Source organism: Equus asinus, chromosome 2, assembly GCF_041296235.1.
Source record: "Equus asinus isolate D_3611 breed Donkey chromosome 2, EquAss-T2T_v2, whole genome shotgun sequence".
NCBI lineage: Eukaryota > Metazoa > Chordata > Mammalia > Perissodactyla > Equidae > Equus > Equus asinus.
In genome coordinates, this window is record NC_091791.1 from 146,962,982 (window position 1) to 146,980,997 (window position 18,016).

Consider the following 18,016-nt stretch of genomic DNA (forward strand, 5'->3'; position numbering starts at 1 on the left):
AGAGTCTGTGCTGTATGTTCTGGTTATAATTCTGAAAGCTTTGTGGTGATTTGTCCCCTAGATCGCTATGCAGAACCAAATCAACACAAACCCAGAGAGTCCCGACACTGTGACGATACATGCTGCCACCCCGCAGTTTATCATTGGACCTGGCGGGGTGGTGAACCTAACAGGTCTGGTATCTTCAGAACATTCATCCAAGGCAACAGGTATTGAGATGCATATAGGATAGCTGTTGGGATTTTATGCTCTAGTAGGTATTCCTCCTTTTAAGAAAGGACTGTTGGAGAATGAGGGTAAGATTATATCAGCCACATTGGTTTTCTTTGGTATAATTGGCAGAAAAAAATTTTGAGACAAAATAATTTAAAGAAAGCTGATATTGCAAAACATATTGCAATATTATGTTTCAATAACTACTGGTATCCAAGCTTGTTTTTCACGAAACTAATATTATCCGAGCTTTATTTAATGGTTGGATAAGGTAAAATAGAATAACAGAAAATTCGTTAGATTAAGCTTCTTAAAAATTCAAGTCTATTTTCTCTTTTCTCATAGATGAAACGGGTGTATCTGCTGTTCAGTTTGGAAACTCCTCTACATCAGTATTAGCTACATTAGCTGCCTTAGCTGAAGCATCTGCTCCATTGTCCAATTCTTCAGAAACTCCAGGTTAGAAAAACAAGTCAGATGTGTACGTTAAAAGTTGGGGATAGAAATAGTTACGAAGGCCAGGAAGGTAATCTAAAGCCTCAGCGGGCAGGGTCGAGATTACGGCCATCTGCAGGAAGTGGGGCAGGGCAGGGCAGGGCGTCTGCTGCTCAGCTCTGGCTGAGTAAAGTCACATGCTCAATGTTGCCAGATTCTGTTTTTTCATGGGAAGCACAAAATCTGGATCTTAAAAGAATATTAAATCTTGGCTATCAATTAAAATTAAGTTTAATTAAAATAAAAAACAGACTGTGTGGTTCACAGAAAACATGTCTGTGTACCCAGTTTGGCATTTGTTTTACTTGTCTGTGACTTTCTGTATAAAGTAGATAAATATATGAACTTGCTGTCTTTTTCATAACACTTAATTTTTGTCAGTTCTATTAGAATGACATAAAATCTTAATGGCTGACAGAACTAAGAAATAGCATACCAACACCACCATTAAAGGATGACCTGATGTTAAATGATGACAAACAGTATCAATAGCTGGTTAGATAAGGTTACCTGTATATACTTAACCAAAATAGTTCTTGCTGTAATTATTCTGTAAGTAAATATTTTTTCAATTAGGAAATTAAAGTCCATAAAAATATTCTTCTAACAGTAGTTTAAGCCATTAAATTTGGACCAATGCTAATAAAAGTAAAAATTCGATCATTCATTATTTAAATGTGATTTTTCAAAGTGTGATCGATAATAATAACAACAACAATTCATTGAATGCTTGCTGTTTGTGCTATGCACTGTGGTAAAAGTTTTACTTATGATGTCATTTAATCCTCACCAAAAAGTTTGAAAGTAGATGTTACTGGATACGACTGTTTAAGTTACTGCTGATTGAAAGACCTGCCTCTCTCTTTCTCTCTCTCTCTGTTTCCCTTTCTTTACTAACTACTGGTAATAAAGATTTATCCATTCTCCAGCTTCTTCAGCATCATAATCAGTGTTTGAATCTAAGCCTTTATATTTGGGAGTCTTAAGATTTTTCTGAATCACTTTTGGCCATTAGCAATAATGTGCATCGTCATTTTGACTTGCTGCTTTTATAACCTATGCCTGGATCTCTTTAGCAACTTTGCAATTGCATAAGCATATCAAAGAAAATTAATTTTATTGGTGGTTTCTATTTGGTTACATTTATAAATTTTTTGTCTTTAAAGTACACATCTCTGAAAATTAAAGAACTTTTCTTGAAATCAGATGGATCTTTTGACATTAGATGTTTGGGTCTATGAATTGGTCTTGAAAACTTCTCTAACTTCTACCTTTGAAAATGTTATGCACAGTCTAGTCTGAGAGAATTAGTAATTTCAATTGACTTTTATTGCGTGTGACTTACAATCTTCTGTGAGCACAATTTTTCACTTCATTGCTACATCATAGTGAAATCTTTTACAAGATATTTGAAGAGCTTGAATTAAGTTAAAGTTCAGGTGAGTACATTGCCTCCAGTGTAAACAACTCAGCCGAGGTGTGTAATCAAATAAAGAAATATCTTCTCAAATGCTTTGCACGTGCTCAGGCAAATTATTTCTCTGCCTCTTGATTGTCCAGTTTCTTTTAACATCAGTTGTCAGACTCATCCTGATTTTAGAAATGTTTATATATATTTGTTCAGGGACGTCTTAGGATCTGGGAAATAAAGTAGTACTCCTATTTTATATATGATGAAACTGGGATTTGTGGAGGTTAAATAATTTTGCCCAAAGTAGCATGGCTGTTAAGAGGTGAAGGGAGGTTCGTGCTCAAGGCCTGACTGATTTCCCAGTTGTGTGTTTGTGACCATATGATATACTAGCTCTTCTATGCAGTTTCTTTAGGTGATCAGTGTACTGGTCTCTTCTAGAATGTTTATAATTTGATTTGTGTAATTATAATTTTGTCTTATATCAAACAAAAGCATCACTATTGCTACTCTTACTCCTGAGGTGTATCTGTTGAAGCTATTTGTTAAAATAAATATTGTGCTCATATTTTGCCCTTTTTGAAATGATTGAGAACCAAAATATAAGAACTATTGGTACACTAATTGGTACTGCTCATTTTCTTTTCTTTTACTGGCTAGGTAGTACAATAAACACATCTTTTGGATACCAAATAGCCAGAATGTAGCAGCAGATGGACCGCATGTGAGATGGAGTCTGGCTGGCTGACATGGTCCTATAGATAGAGGGAAGGTGCTGCTGATGGTCTAGGTTACCATGCCATTTCACTTGGGAGCCATGGCTTTAAATAGCGCCTTCATAATTACATTAGGGCTGTCTTTGACATAGAAAACAAATCCTAGTGTTAGTCCAATGAGAACCTCATAAAGGAAATCAGTCTATTACAATGCTTTCACTGTGAAACCAAGTGATACCTCTGTCTTTTCTTGATGTTACGAGCAAGAATAACTGCAGATTATCAATGTTTGAGGATTCCAATGTCTCACTGAATTGCTTCTTTACTAGTATTTTTCATGTAAATATTTCCAGTTTTATTATTTCCTCCTAAACCTTTATTTTTCCAAGTATTTAGCTTGTTTGATTACATTTTAAAAATCTCTATGCATAATTTTCGTGATTCTTTATCTCTTTAGTAGAAGTATAGAAAAATAATTTGATATCTTACTATACCTTGAAGAGTTTGTTGCTCATGTTCATTTTTATTAAATGACTGGTTTTGTTGAGAATTATTGATTTCCCTTCCTGAGCCCATAGGCCTATGCTAATGTGCATAGCTGTATTAAATAATCATTAGCTCTATCCGGGTCCAGGCCAGGCCAAAAAAAGATGGTGAAACAATTGATATTAGCCATAAATTGAATTTGGCATAATGAATTATAGAAAAATAATGGTCAGTATTTATTGGGTTCTTGCCCTGTCCTTGTTACCATGCTGAGTACTTTCCGTGCATTATCTCATTTTGTTCTCCAAGAAGTCATCTGAGTTAAGAGACAGAGACTGTCATTGACCATTGACCATGATTTGCTTTTCAGCTTTGAGGTTTCAGAAATATTTTATTAGTATATCCTGAGTTGATATAGGAGACTGACTCACACTCAGCAAACTCATAAGAAGGTGATACATAAATCAAAATGCCAAGTACTTATTTTTAAGGGAGGATACAACTGTCTTTCTTTTTTTTTTAAAGATTGGCACCTGAGCTAACAACTGTTGCCAATCTTTTTTCCTTTTTTTTCTGCTTTTCCTCCCCAAATCCCCCCAGTACATAGTTGTATATTTTAGTTGTGGGTCCGGTCTAGTTGTGGCATGTGGGACACCGCCTCAACATGGCCTGATGAGCGGTGCCGTGTCCGTACCCAGGATCCAAACTGGTGAAACCCTGGGCCTCTGAAGCGGAGAGTGAGAACTTAACCACTCTGCCACTGTGCTGGCCCCATTTTTTTTTTTTTTTCTTTTTCCCACAACTGTCTTTTGATACATGAAATTAACTTACTCATTTTGGAAATAAATCAGTGAAAAAATTTACAGCTTCTGAAAGTATGCATACGCAATTTTCAAAATACTTGTTTAAAACTGTTCAGAATTTTGGAGTGGAATAATTCAGGGGAAATAACAGGCAGCTCAAACATTAATACAATAATTGTCATTCTCTTTTACATTATTACAACAAACTAGTAGAACTGCTTGAAAATAGTTGGGAATTATCTTGTTAATTTATGTACCCAATGATTAGAAGGCTGTGTTCCTTTAAATTTTCTGTAATTCAAGTTTTCTACTAATGTGAACTCCTCTCAATTGATTTGAACTAATATAATGGCAACAAGAACAGAGTTTTTACACTTCGTGTGAATCAGAATCACCTTCTTGACAATACCTTTGCCTAGTTCTACCCCAGTAGGTTCTGATTCAGTAGGTTTGGGACCCTGAAATCTTTATTTTTAACCTGCTCCCAAAGACGATTCTGATGGCACACTGAAGTTTTAGAATTTGACTAAATTTTAAAAGGTCTGTTTCTCACTATTACTAAGTTGGGTATAGTAAATACCTAAAGATTATAAGTATACTACAGAAAGGTTTGCTTGAATAAAATATATTTCTTTTTTTTTTTTAAATATATTTCTTAATTATTTCATTTTTATGTGTAATGGAATATTTATTCAACTCTTTATGGAGTGCATAGGTGAATCTCTAATGAGGGAAAGATGGGAGAGAGGAATGCCTTTCTTAGTAGCTTTAGTAGTTAAATATATCTGGATGCCTGCTACTTAATCTTTTCAAGAGTTGAATAATTAAGGAGCAGGCTTCAGGTAATTAAGGTATAATTAAAACAACAATGTGACACTGACTATCAAGGCGAGATTTCTCATATTGAGATGAGAAGAATGTTAATCATGTTGAGTACTTTAAAAATAAGACAAAGCTGACGAATTATTCACTGCCAACAGTCTATAGACCTAGTAAGGTTTACTTACCTCTAATTTGTGTGCCTCTTTAAGTTTTTGTAGATTATAGGAGTTTCTGTGAAATTGTATCTCTAACAGGTGCTGAATATTGAGCATTGATAAAATTGTGATTTAAAGAAGGTATTACCGATCTCTATTTCTAAAAAAAAAAAAAAAAGAAAAAATGAATTGTTTCAGGGAACTAAGTGTGGTTACCTAGTTAAACTAAGGGAATATGTATCTTCATCTTTTAATTTACCTCTAAGTGAAGTAAGTAACTACTGTATTTGCTGAAAGTTGCCATCATTACGCTTGATAATTTTAGAAACTTTTTTCTTTTAACTTTTTTTTGACTTTTTGACTTTTTTTCTTTTGCCCTTTCTTTTGACTGATATTTTGTCTTCTTGTACCAAATTAGTCTAATTTGCAGTCTAGTTTTGGCTCCTTTTTTCTCATTGGTCTCTGGGTTCTTTTGCTTTAGTTCATTTGTCACAGTAGTTACCTAGCCAGGTAGGAGATTGGACATCAGACAATAATGTACAAGTTCTATGTGTTTAGGCACAATTGAACATTTCATTTGATTGTCAAGATTTGTAGAGGTTCCATTAAAATATACTTGATTATTTTTTTCTTATGCTCTCATTTCACTAATTTTGGAAAAAAAACAAGCATCTTCCTGAAACATCTGTATTTGAAGTGTTCTCGTAGTATGTTTTCCTGTGCATGAAACTAAATGCTGTTTTATGGCTCTAGCTTGCAGTCATATATTGGTTTTGCTTTGCTTAGCCTTATTCTTCGTTGTGGCCCAGCTATATAATTCCTTGATTAAATAGACATCTATGACCACCCTTCTTTTTGTCTTTAGAGCAACTTATGCCAATTGTTAATAAGGTAGGTTTCACAAAGGTGTAATGTGAGTGATGGCTGTCTCCCTCCTTTTTCCTAATAATGAAATTTGAAGCAGATCCCCTTTGCACGTTGTTTTTCCCATCTTTTCTTAAAATAGAGCAGTGCAAGTGAATTAGCTTTAAGGGGTAAGTTACTGGGCTTCATAAGATTGTTTTGTTTTTGCTTTTGTGTTTTTAATTTCAGGTTCAATTGCAGGTATAATACCTTTGAAATGTTATTTTTTCTTCAATAAGCATAGTTTCTATTTTATTGTTGAAATATTTATATATAGAATTTTAATCTTTTAGAACATGTTAAAGAGAGTTTTTTTCTTGTCTTATTTGAATTTTGGGGCATTATAATTCAGAAGTCATGCTGAACAAGACATCTCATATTTTCAAAGATGCTGTGGATTATCTAGGCTGTTTGTATATTACAACTTGACTTAAATTAGATCAGTGAATGTTTATTACAGTTATTTTTTTATCCAGGGGTTTTACATTTGGAGGTGTGTGTGTGTGTGTGTGTGTGTGTGTGTGTTGTGTGTGTGTGTGTGTGTGTGTGTTGTATGTGTGTGTGTGCATGTGAGTATATTTTTTAAATAACACTCTTTTTAAAGTTTTTAGGCTTTCTGTTTTATTCTTACATGTTTCAACATTTCACTCTTGGGTTGTTCTTAGGATTTCTGTGAGGCACTTTGTCTTCTTACATAATTGATTTCCTTATAATTTTTTCTTAAATTCCTTACAAAAGCACACTTAGAAAGAAAGCTTTTTAGATGAAAGGCAAGAACTCTGTTATTTTAATGACAGTCATTGCAAATAGTGCAAAGATGAAAGTTCTTGAGTTATGCCTTGATTCTGTGTGATCTCAGAAATTTCTTTCATATGATTATGCTTTAAAATACTTACTACTTGTTGTTAGCATTCAACCAGAGTGAACATTTCTTTTTCATATGGATATTTTTAAAAAAATCAAAGGAATAGTTAATGTGTTTGAAAACCTTAGTAGTTCTGTTGAATATATTACTGTCTAATGCCTTACATTTCATTTTATGATTATCATCCTGAAATTTTCTTAAGTGCTTGGTGATATAACCTAATTATAGTTTAAGACAAACAAAAATGAGAGAACTCAAAACATAAAGGTTGTTTGCATTTCGAGTATCATCTCCTGTGATTTGTATTGTGACCCTTGATTACCAAATAACACAGTAACAGTTACAGCCAGGCCTGTTGCCATGAGTACATCCTTGAAAACTAGGGTCTCAGTACTTATCTTGCCTTTTTTAAAAAAGGAGTTCGTATGTTTAGGGCCTCTCCGTCTTTAGTAAATCCTGTGGTCGTTGATGTCCCTGATGTTCTGCTGGGAGTTGGGAGCAACTTAGCATGTTTCAGAGGAACTATGTGTCTGAATTGTAGCATGACTTTAGGAGATAATGGTTTTATTTCTTTAAACTTTCTGTAAAGTGTTGTGTCAAATAATACCTTAAAAAACCATATCATTTATAAATAGTTTTTATGCCATTTCTTTTCTCAGAACTGGTTATATTAAAACATTTTTTGTGACAGTTTTTTTTAATTTTTTAATTAAAAAAAATTGTTTTTTTTGAGGAAGATTAGCCCTGAGCTAACATCCACCACCAGTGCTTCTCTTTTTGCTGAGGAAAATTGGCCCTGAGCTAACATTTGTGCCCATCTTCCTCCATTTTTTTATATGTGGGACGCCTGCCACAGCATGGCTTGATAAGCGGTGCATAGGTCTACACCTGGGATCCGAACTGGTGAACCCCGGGCTGCTGAAGTGGAGTGTGTGAAATTAACCACTGCACCACCAGGCCAGCCCCCATGACAGTTTTCAAACCCATAGAAAAATTAGAGGATGAACTTTATACCTTAACTTTCATCTGTATTCACCAGCTGTTAACATCTTGCCACACCTGCATGTTCACATACACACATACACACAGACACACACTTTTATTTTGCCAAGTTATCTGAAAGTAGGCTGCAGACATCATGACATTTCATCCTTACATACTTTAGCATGTATCACCCAAGAACAAGGATAGCCTCCTACATATTCCCAGTTCTGTTTCCTAAAAACATCAACGTTAATTTAGTAACATTATCTGACTTATGGTCCTTCTTCAAGTTTCCTCAGTTATCCCAAAATGTCCTTTATAAATGTTTGTTTTTCATCCAGGATCCAATCAAAATTCACACATCGTATATTATATTTCTTTAGTCTTCCCCAATCTAGGACAGTCCTACTGCCTCCCTTGTCTTTATGACATTGAAATCTTTGTAGAGTCTAAGCCAGTTGTTTGCAGAATCACCCACATTCGTTTCTTAATAATTAGATTAAGGTCAAACATTTCCAGGAAAGACACAAGTGACATTTGTAATCTCCCATTACATCACATCAGGAGGCGCATAATGTCATGCCATCCTGATGAAGACCACTTGGCGAGAGTGGAAACTGCCAGTTCTTTATAGGCACATATTGCCCTTTGTAACTAATACTAATCTTTGGTGTGATACTTTGAAAACATTTGAATATCTTGTTTCCCTTAAACATTTCCCCAGTGGTTTTAACATCCATTGCTTGAATCAATTATTACATTGGAGGTTACAATGGTAATTTTTCTTATTTTGTTAATTAAATGTCTTTCTTCTATAAAGAAGATCCTTCCTCTTTCCTTCTTTCTCTCCTTTTTCATGAAGTATTATTTTGAATAATGGGTTTTTTAAAATTTAGTTTGTTATAATCCATTACTATTGTTATTCCTTTTGATGCTTTTTTATTGAAGTGTAACATATACACAGAAAATTGTGTAGATCATAAGTATACAGTTTAACGAATAAGCACAAAGTGATCACTCTTATATGATCATTGCTCAGTTCATAAATGGAAACTACACAGTATATATTTTGTGTCGGATTTGCATCGCTCAGCATGGTGTTTGTCAGATTTATCCATGTTTTGCATTTAGTCACTTCAATTGCTGTGTAGTATTCCAGTGTATGAATCTACCATAGTTTATTTATCCATTCTACTTTTGATAGATATCTGGTTTGTTTCAAGTTTTTGACTGTTAGGAGCAAAGTTGCTGTGAACGTTCCTGTGTATGTCTTTTGGGATCAGTATTTTGGCATAGAATTGCCTGTGGGAAAGGATTTTGGCAGTATTAACCTGTGATTTCCTCACCCAGGCAAGGCCAGGGATGCTGTTTTCAAATGCTAGAATCCTCTGTGAGCCTCTCATAAAATATTAAGAGCACAGTTTTGGATTTTATTTATGTAAATGTTAATATATTGGATTATTCACTGTCATACAGTACCAGATCTGTGTGTCACTTATTATCAAAGCAACCCTTGCTCATACGTTCCAAAAAGGGTATACTGTTTATTCTGTCTACTTGAAAAATACAAATTTCCATGTTTCATTGGATATAGAAATGTATATCGACTTATGTGTAAATGTAAAATAACCACATACAAAATTCTCTTTGGGATTGTGGAATTTTATTAAGCAAGTGTAACTTTTATCATATCTGTGACCTTGGGAGATTTTATAAATTTTGTACCTCATGTAACTGAATGAAGAGAAATTGTTTGTTTAAACACACACATGCCTAGATAGTTGGAACACACATTGTAAGTTGTGGGACTTACACACAACTACTTACATAGATATGAACAGCACTGCTGGAGACTGAATTTAAAAACCATGTAAAAGCTTTTCTGTGTAAGAAAGAAGCAGGGAAAGCAAAGGTAGCAAAGCAAAAATAAACTTCTGTTCATACTTTTATATATGTTCACTGATTTTTATGTATATATATTTTTTTTCCAGTAGTGGCTACGGAGGAAGTAGTTACTGCGGAATCTGTGGATGGTGCAATTCAGCAAGTAGTTAGTTCAGGGGGTCAGCAAGTCATCACAATAGTTACAGATGGAATTCAGCTTGGAAATTTGCACTCCATTCCAACCAGTGGAATAGGTCAGCCTATCATTGTGACCATGCCAGATGGACAACAAGGTTGGTAGTAGACATTTACATAAAGTTTGTGTTTATTCTCAATTCTTTGGAAATTGTGATATGTTTTTCAAAGCATTTATTTTTGCCTTAAATTATATTTTTGTAACTTTTTACAATAGACTTAATTGCCTTATTCTGGTTAGAAAAGGAACTTAGGTAAATAATTCAAAGTCAGCATTGGACAATAATTTTGTAGGCCACTTAGTGCAATTCAGGTATCACATGGGCTTTTAAAAAATACCATGTAAGAAGAGGCTACTTAAAAAGAAGTTGAACTTAGGACTTATAATAGGAACATGGTGACGACTTTTAGCAGTTTTTGTTGAAAATTTCCTCATATTTTCCCTCTTGAAAATCCAGAGAGTAATAAAATAAGATGGCTGAAACAAAAGCCCCAACTGCATTTTTGGTGAAACTAAAAGGCTGAAAAAACCCCAAAATTCCATGTTTTTAAGTGCTCCAAAACATCTAAGACCATTACAGCCAGGGCAAGAGAACCTTCATGGAAAGCCACAATGGTGCATCAAGAAAAGAAATGGGGTTGAGCTCAGAAATCAGCAATAAATATACCCTCCCAGCAAGGCAGGGCCCAGTCTGAGTAGGAAGTGCTGCAGGTAGGGCTGAGATAGAGTAGTGCATGAGTACTGGAGGAAGCAGAAAGAGAAGGTGCAGAAAGTTCCCATCTGAGCAAGCATCCCTCTGCACCCAGTCCACCCCCCCCCCCAAAAAAAATTGTGCACACACATAGCCTATTAGAAAATGAGTAGGATTACAGAGATCATGCCTCTTCACGGCCAGTGAAGGAACTGGGGAAGGGAAGGGCTAGAGGGAGAAGTTCTCCTAAACCGGGTTTAGTTTAGAGTGATGGAGGAGGTATGGCAGTGCAGAGAGCAGGTCTCAAGGAAGGAGTCTCGTCGTAGCAGCAGAGGAGGAAACCCTTGGCCTCTGAAGCTTGGGAGGGCTTTCTCTCCTGTTCTGTGGAAATCTTCTGTGGATAGCTGGTCCAAGGTTTGGATCAGGCCCAGCTGCTTTCACAAAGCTTTAAAGAACTAATTCTAATTATATAGAAAAGAAGGAAACTTTCAAAGTATTTGTATCAAGCAGCTATAACATTGTTTCCAAAACTTGACATTATACAGACAAACTAACCTCTTGATGAACAAACGGAAAGAAACTCATGTTTTTGGATGGGAAGACTCATTGTCATAAAGCTCTCAGTTCTTCCTGAGTTCATTTATAAACATAATGTGGTGTGAAAAAAAGGCTGTATTCGTTTGCTAGGGCTGCCATAACAAAAGACCACAGACTGGGTGACGGAAACAACAAAAATTTGACTTCTCACAGTGCTGGAGGTTTGAAGTCCAAGATCAAGGGGTCAGCAGGTTTGATTTCTTCTGAACCTTCTCTCCTTGGCTGGCAGATGCTGCCTTCTTGGTGTGTCCACACATGGTTGTCCCTCAGTCTGTGTGTGTTATCTGTGTCCTAATCTCCTCTTCTTAGAAGGACACCAGTCATACTGATTAGGGCCCACTCGAATGACCTCATTTTACCTTTTACCTATTTAAAAGCTCTATCTCCAAATACAGTCACATTCTGAGGTACCAGGGGTTAGGACTTAAACATTTGAATCTTGAGGGGGACACAATTCAGCCTGTAACAAAGACCAACAATTCTGTTTCTGGAATTAGCCAAACACATTCTGAAGTTTATATTGATGAGAGGAGGAGGGAAGAAGAAGAAGAATAAGGAAAACTCTGGAAAAGAAGAGCAATGAGAGGAACCTACTGGATATTAAAATAAACTTTGAAAGCCTCCATAATTTAAAAATGTGTCACTGACATGAATATATAGACTATGGAGACAGTCCAATGAAACAGATAGAAGGTTCTCAGTTCTTCTTGAGTTAATTTATAAGTGTAACATAATAAGATATGAATGAGAAGAAGTAAACCACTTTAATTCTCAATATTTCTACTGGTTTAAATTACATCGTACTAAGTAAATATTAATTTTACTATTTTTTCATTTCTGTTTATATTTATAAATGCTAGTGATAGAGTTTTTAATGTTTTGACAGAAAACTTTAAAGGCCATGGAACAGTTGTAATGTCCCCCATTGATTATTCAGATTGCTTTGCATTGTTTCAGCTGACAGTCGTTTTCATGGTCCTGTACTGTTGTGCAGAGCAAGGACAGCCTCCATCTATAGAAAATATTTACATTTCTATGAAGAGATAGTAAAAATGGAGACAAAGTCCAGCAACTCAGTAGAACAACACAGTTTATAAACAACATTCATAACGGTGTGTCCACACAGTGGAGCATTATGCAGCTAAACAAAAGGAAGCTGTCTACTTACTGATGAAAGATGCCCCAGATATACGGAGTGAAAAAAGCAGATTCAGAACAATGTAGCTATTATATGTATGTTTGAATGTATGTTTTGTAAAGTATACTACCTTTTGCGTAAGAAGGAGAAAAATGAGAATGTATATTCATGTTTTTACATAAAGTGACACAAAAACAATACACAAAAAACCAGCAAAAGTGATAATCTGTGTTAGCGGGAATGGGGTGGAACCTCTCAAAATATGCTTATTGTTTCAGTTTTGAGCCATATGGATGAACATCTATCTATAAAACTTTTAAAAATAAGTAGGTACTTTAAACAACAAGTAGTTTTCACTAAAAAAGCATGAAGGTGAAGACAAGTGTGGACATCCTCATAAAAAGCAAATCAGTGTTTTGAAATTATTGTTTTAGAATATATTTATTTTAGATGAGTTGCATCAACAGTGTCAAGATATAGTTTTATTTCTACTAAACCTATCTGATAATGAAGTAATGTGTACATTTTTTTATTTTAGTATTAACAGTACCAGCAACAGACATTGCTGAAGAAACTGTTATAAGTGAAGAACCACCAGCTAAGAGACAATGTATCGAAATAATTGAAAACCGGGTGGAATCTGCAGAAATAGAAGTAAGGAGTCTTTTACCCGGTGTGTTTTGCTGCAGTCATCCAAAATAAATTCATTTCGCTTTTCTTTTTTTTTTTTGTCTTTTATATTTATTACTGACAGTGTTATTTTGATACAGAATGAAAGTATATAGTATTATTTTGTCTAATTTTTTGCCTTATACATATAGCAAGCCCTCAATAAATAAATATTGAATGAATGAATGAATGAGTGAAGAATTTGTTTTTAACAAAGTCTGTCATCATGGTAACACTGGAATGTCTTTGATTCTTGCACTCCATCCTTTATTTTCTGTTAAACTTACATACATCATTCTCACAAGTCACTACAAGAAATGTCATTATATAATGACTAAAAAAAATTTTTTTCTTTGAAAAGTGAAGTGCAAATGTCTGTTTGGCCTGTAGGATCCTCTTCAAGAAGGTTGTTGTTTGTTGACTGTTATTTTTTTAAAAAGCTGTAGATATCTGCTTATTTCACTATTAAGTCCTATAAGGAAATTAAATTAATTTAGACTAGCTGTTGATAGGATTCTACTTTTTTTTCCTCTCCCAAACTAGTTTGTAAGTGTAATCAAACCATAGTTATCTCACAGGTTTTTTCTTACATGACTGTAAATAAAATTGTCTCCTGAATTTGATATTAACTTAATCAAATGAAAATAAAGTTATTCTGGAATAACTTTGAAAGAGCAATTGCATTGTGAAGAACATTGGACTTGAAATTAAATGAGCTGGATGTGAATTGCACCTCTTGCCCCTGTTAGCTTTGAGGAAAATTATCTTGCCTTTCTGAGTTCAGTTCTGTTTTCTCCCAAATCGGAATTTAGGATAACAATGTCCACATGTTGAGGTTTTTATGAGAATTGAAAAAGTCAGCATACTCATATACACGTATTTATAGTATCTGATATATGTGAATAGTAAATGTTAGTGAATATTTAGGAATTCTTTGTTAAGGTTTTTGTTATCATAGAAAAGAGAGGATTTAAAAAAAGTCAGTGAAAGACAACATAATTCTGACTAAGGACAGTTAGAAAATATCTTTTCCCAAATTCATTTAAATGTAAGATTGGTACATCTTTGGCCACAATCACAAAGAATACATTATTAAATTTAAAAAATCTGACTCACGGTTTAACCTGAATGTTTGGTAAAATTGTGACTTTAATTATTGAAGGTGAGTTGTTTTATTTCTTCAGAATTTAAAGTGATCTTTGATACATTGACATTCTTGCCCACAAACTGACAGTGTATTCTCTTGAACAGTTATCAGTATACTTATTATTTAATAATCTTCTTAATACTGTTTTCTATGTCAGACGATCTTTTTTTTTGGCATATAAAATGAAAAAAATTGTCATGTATGTTCTTTGCTTTAACTATTTAATAAAACATTATTTTTAAATTACTTGAATTTTTATTAAACATAAACTTAACAAGTTATATTTTTAAAACAATGAATGTACAGCCTGTACCTTTATTTACCTAACAACCAGTGAGAGTTGCTGTTTTCCTCAAAGTTCAGCCTGATTCCTGTCTTAAGTCTTTCAGAGACCAGGGAGAATAATTGCAAATAACAGGAAAGTATGAATTGAGGAATATAAATTACCTAGAACCAAAGAGATGGAACTTCAGGGAGATGGAGTTTTAGCTTGGTATAAAGAAGAGTAGTTTTTGTTTGTTTTGTTTTTAGTAATTAGAGCTTTCTGGTAATGGAAATCTTATTCTCTGTCACCGGAAATGTTCAAGTCAGGGTTGCATGACCTCTTAGAGCTTTTATAGAAAGACTGTGAAGCATTCAGTGAATATGAACGGTAGAGATGGGCTGGGGATGTAGAATGAAGAAAGACCTCCAATGTTTTCATCAAACCAGGTAATCAGTTCCTTGTATAGTATGTAAAGTGGTTCTTTTGAACTTATTTTCTTAGATGACCAATAGAATTGTCTTGGGAGCAGACTTTTATACTCTTTTGTAAGTGACAGCTATGACATTAACCGAAAAAGTTTGTCTGCAGCAGTGCTGCTCAACTGGAGTGATTTTGACCCCAAGGGATATTTGGCAATGTCTGGAGACATTTTGGGTTGTCATAACTAGGGGAATGCCACTGACGTTTAGTGGGTAGAGGCTGGGGATGCTGCTAAACATCCTATAATGCACAGAACAGCTCCCCAGTGAAGAATTATCTGGCCCAAAAACATTAATGCTGAGTTGGAGAAATTGTGCTCTAAAGGAATTAAAAAATTAAGTCATTATACAGAATCTAAGATGTTTGGGTTTTCTCTGTGTATGTGTCCCCACAATACTAGAGTGACCTCTATAAAGTGCTAAGAATTGTATTTATAGTTTTCCAACTAACGTTGGAGCGGTTTATCAGTAATCTCTGGAAAAGTTAGTTTAAATTGTAGAAAATTTATTGTAAATGTTGTGGCTTTTACATCTGCATTATAGCAATATAGGAAACGAAAGAAGTTTGTTTTTTGGAGGGAAGGTATAAATAAGACACCAAATGGCAATACTGTGCATCATTTTGTTATCATCCCTTAATGTTGCTGCATTGAAGATATTTTTGGAAGAAGTGTGTAATTTATGGATTTATTCCGTAAATAAACAACATTAGCCTATTCTGAATTGAAATTAAAACTGTTCTTTGTACATGTGGTAGGGAGGAAATGTAATTAGTGCATTAAGAGTTACAGATTTTCTCTATTACTTACTTAGTTGTGTGAATTCAGGAAATACTTTTATGTTTTTGTTTTTGCCATAGAGGTTAGAGATGAATATATTTATTAGCAAGTTTTGTTTATTTTTAGTAAAGTATTTGTATCTTCTATTCAGTGATAGATTGGGATCCTTAATGTTCTTTTAAAAATTGGTTTCTGTAAACTTTATACAGTATTTGATTTGATTCAAATTTTTTCTGTTTTCCTTTTATTAATGGATATCCTTTTGATCTATCAGAGTTTTAAAATTTTCTATAGTCATATCTCTTTTTGATTAAATTTTTTCTCTAGGGCTGGAGTAGGCAAAGTTTTTCTGTAAAGGGACAGATAGCAAATATCTTTGGCTTTATGGGCTGTATAGTCTGTGTTTTGCTACTCAGTTCTGCTGTTACAGTGGGAAAGCAGCCATAGACAATTTGGAAATGAGTGGGTATGGCTGTATTTCAATAAAATTTTATGTATAGCAATGGGATCATATTTGGCCCATGGTAGTTAGAAAATTGATATTTACACACAAACAGCTCACACACACTGCCCAGTTTCTTTTTAAAAAAACATTTAATGGTTAAAAATATGGGTCTGGAATCAGATTTAGGTTTGAATTATGTTTTTAAAATTTCTGATTGTGTGATTTTGGTCAATTTATTTACTTTCAAGGCTTGTCTTCCCCATCAATAAAAAGGGGAAAATAATAGCACTTACGTTATCAGATTGTTTGTAAGGTTTAAATGAGAATGTATTTGAAGGACAGTACAGTGTTGACCATATGGTAAATGTTCAGGAGATGTTAGTTGCTATTATCATTATCTTCTAAAATTTATATTGAGGTATGGTAGAAGATAAATCACTATAATGATTGCTTTATAATAGCTAAAATAAAATAAATTTGAATATTAGAAAATGATATGTTAAAAATGATACTTCAGTTAAGAGAGAGTTGCAGCTAGCTGAAGCAGAATTCAGGAATCTTGTTTGAAAATAAAGCAAACTCAAGTCTTTCCTTGCTCTGTTATTCCATTGCCTAATGTAATAGTAATGTATTGCTGGGTTTGGTGTTTAGTATAAGATAAACATATCTTCTTTATTGCTACCAAATCTTATCATCAGAATTTCTTTTTCTTGGAATTCTTCAGTGTTAGACTGTTAAAGGAAAAAATGCTTCAGTACTATGTATTACATATTAGTAGTTTAAAGTATGTTTATTTAAAAATGTCAGACTTTTTTATTGCAAAAGGTCAAAGCCATAGGATTGACATTTTATATTTAAATATAAATTTTAACTGTCAATCTGCACTATTCATGTGTGAAACAGCCAAATTATCGTTTGCATTAAGAAAGTGTCTTGCCTGTAATATATGTTCAGTAAACATTTGACAAATAAATTTGGAAACAAAGGACCTTGTTGAATAAAATAAGTGATACTTTCCACTTTTTAGAGATTTTCATTTGCTTTGAAAAGTGAGATGGCAAAAAGATTCTGTCCCCAAATACTTACATTCCTGAGAAGTAAAAAATGAAAACACTTTAAAAAACTTTAATAGTGTTAACTATGTTTTCACTCTTGAGAATTAAATGTATTCAAAGAGTAGTGCTAATGATCTTTGTCTTTCAGATTTTACAGATTCACTCAAGAAATGTGATGTAAAATGAATCTTGTACTTGGCCTACTAGGCAGAAGAGAGCTATCTTTTCATTTATATTAAGATATATTCTACTAAATGAAATCAAACTATGCAATAAGGAAAATCGGATTTGACTGTGTTCGCTGTTAGACCGTTTACCTCACTCAGTTTGCTTTCATCTTCTGAAATGATTGTGAATCCCTGGCTGTTTCTACATTTTAATAAATAGCTAATACTTAAAGATACCTTAGAGTTAATCTGTTCCAATATTTCCTACCAAATCAGGGGAAGTTTTTATCTATATTCAAAACTTTGGCTATCAAAGGATCTTATTTCTTAGCCCATGTAAAATTTTACAACACTTGCACATGGCTCGGAGCGCTCCTGCCAGAGGAGAGATCTAGCTCCTGGGGAAGCAGCACCTGTCTACCACCCTTGCCCTTTGTGTGCTCAAAGTCCTGCAGAGCTCACTGCCAGGGCACTGCGTTGATTGCTTACATGAGGCTCGTCTCTTGGATGTCCTTTCTGACTTGTTCCTACTCTCTCATCTTGCCTAGATTACGGGTAAGAAGTGGCTAAGATAAGGATCACAGGGTAGGACTCGGGCATTTCTTAAATTGGAGATGACACATTTCTTCTACTTGAACATTTTGTGTAACT

The 18,016-nt window shown here is 34.2% G+C and overlaps 1 protein-coding gene across 8 annotated transcripts in view; it reads left to right on the forward strand.

The window, feature by feature from the left end:
* GABPB1 (GA binding protein transcription factor subunit beta 1) overlaps positions 1-18,016 on the forward strand; it is a 65,414-nt gene that overhangs the window by 41,836 nt on the left and 5,562 nt on the right. For 2 of the 8 annotated variants that reach the window (XM_014852545.3, XM_070501710.1), the window contains exons 5-8: positions 62-173; positions 559-672; positions 9,845-10,030; positions 12,898-13,013. In XM_014852545.3, the coding sequence (XP_014708031.1) occupies positions 62-173; positions 559-672; positions 9,845-10,030; positions 12,898-13,013 (528 nt within the window). Of the gene's footprint in view, positions 1-61; positions 210-558; positions 673-9,844; positions 10,031-12,897; positions 13,033-18,016 lie in introns of all 8 variants that reach the window. The other 6 variants (XM_014852519.3, XM_014852527.3, XM_070501713.1 and 3 more) reach the window with 5 other exon arrangements.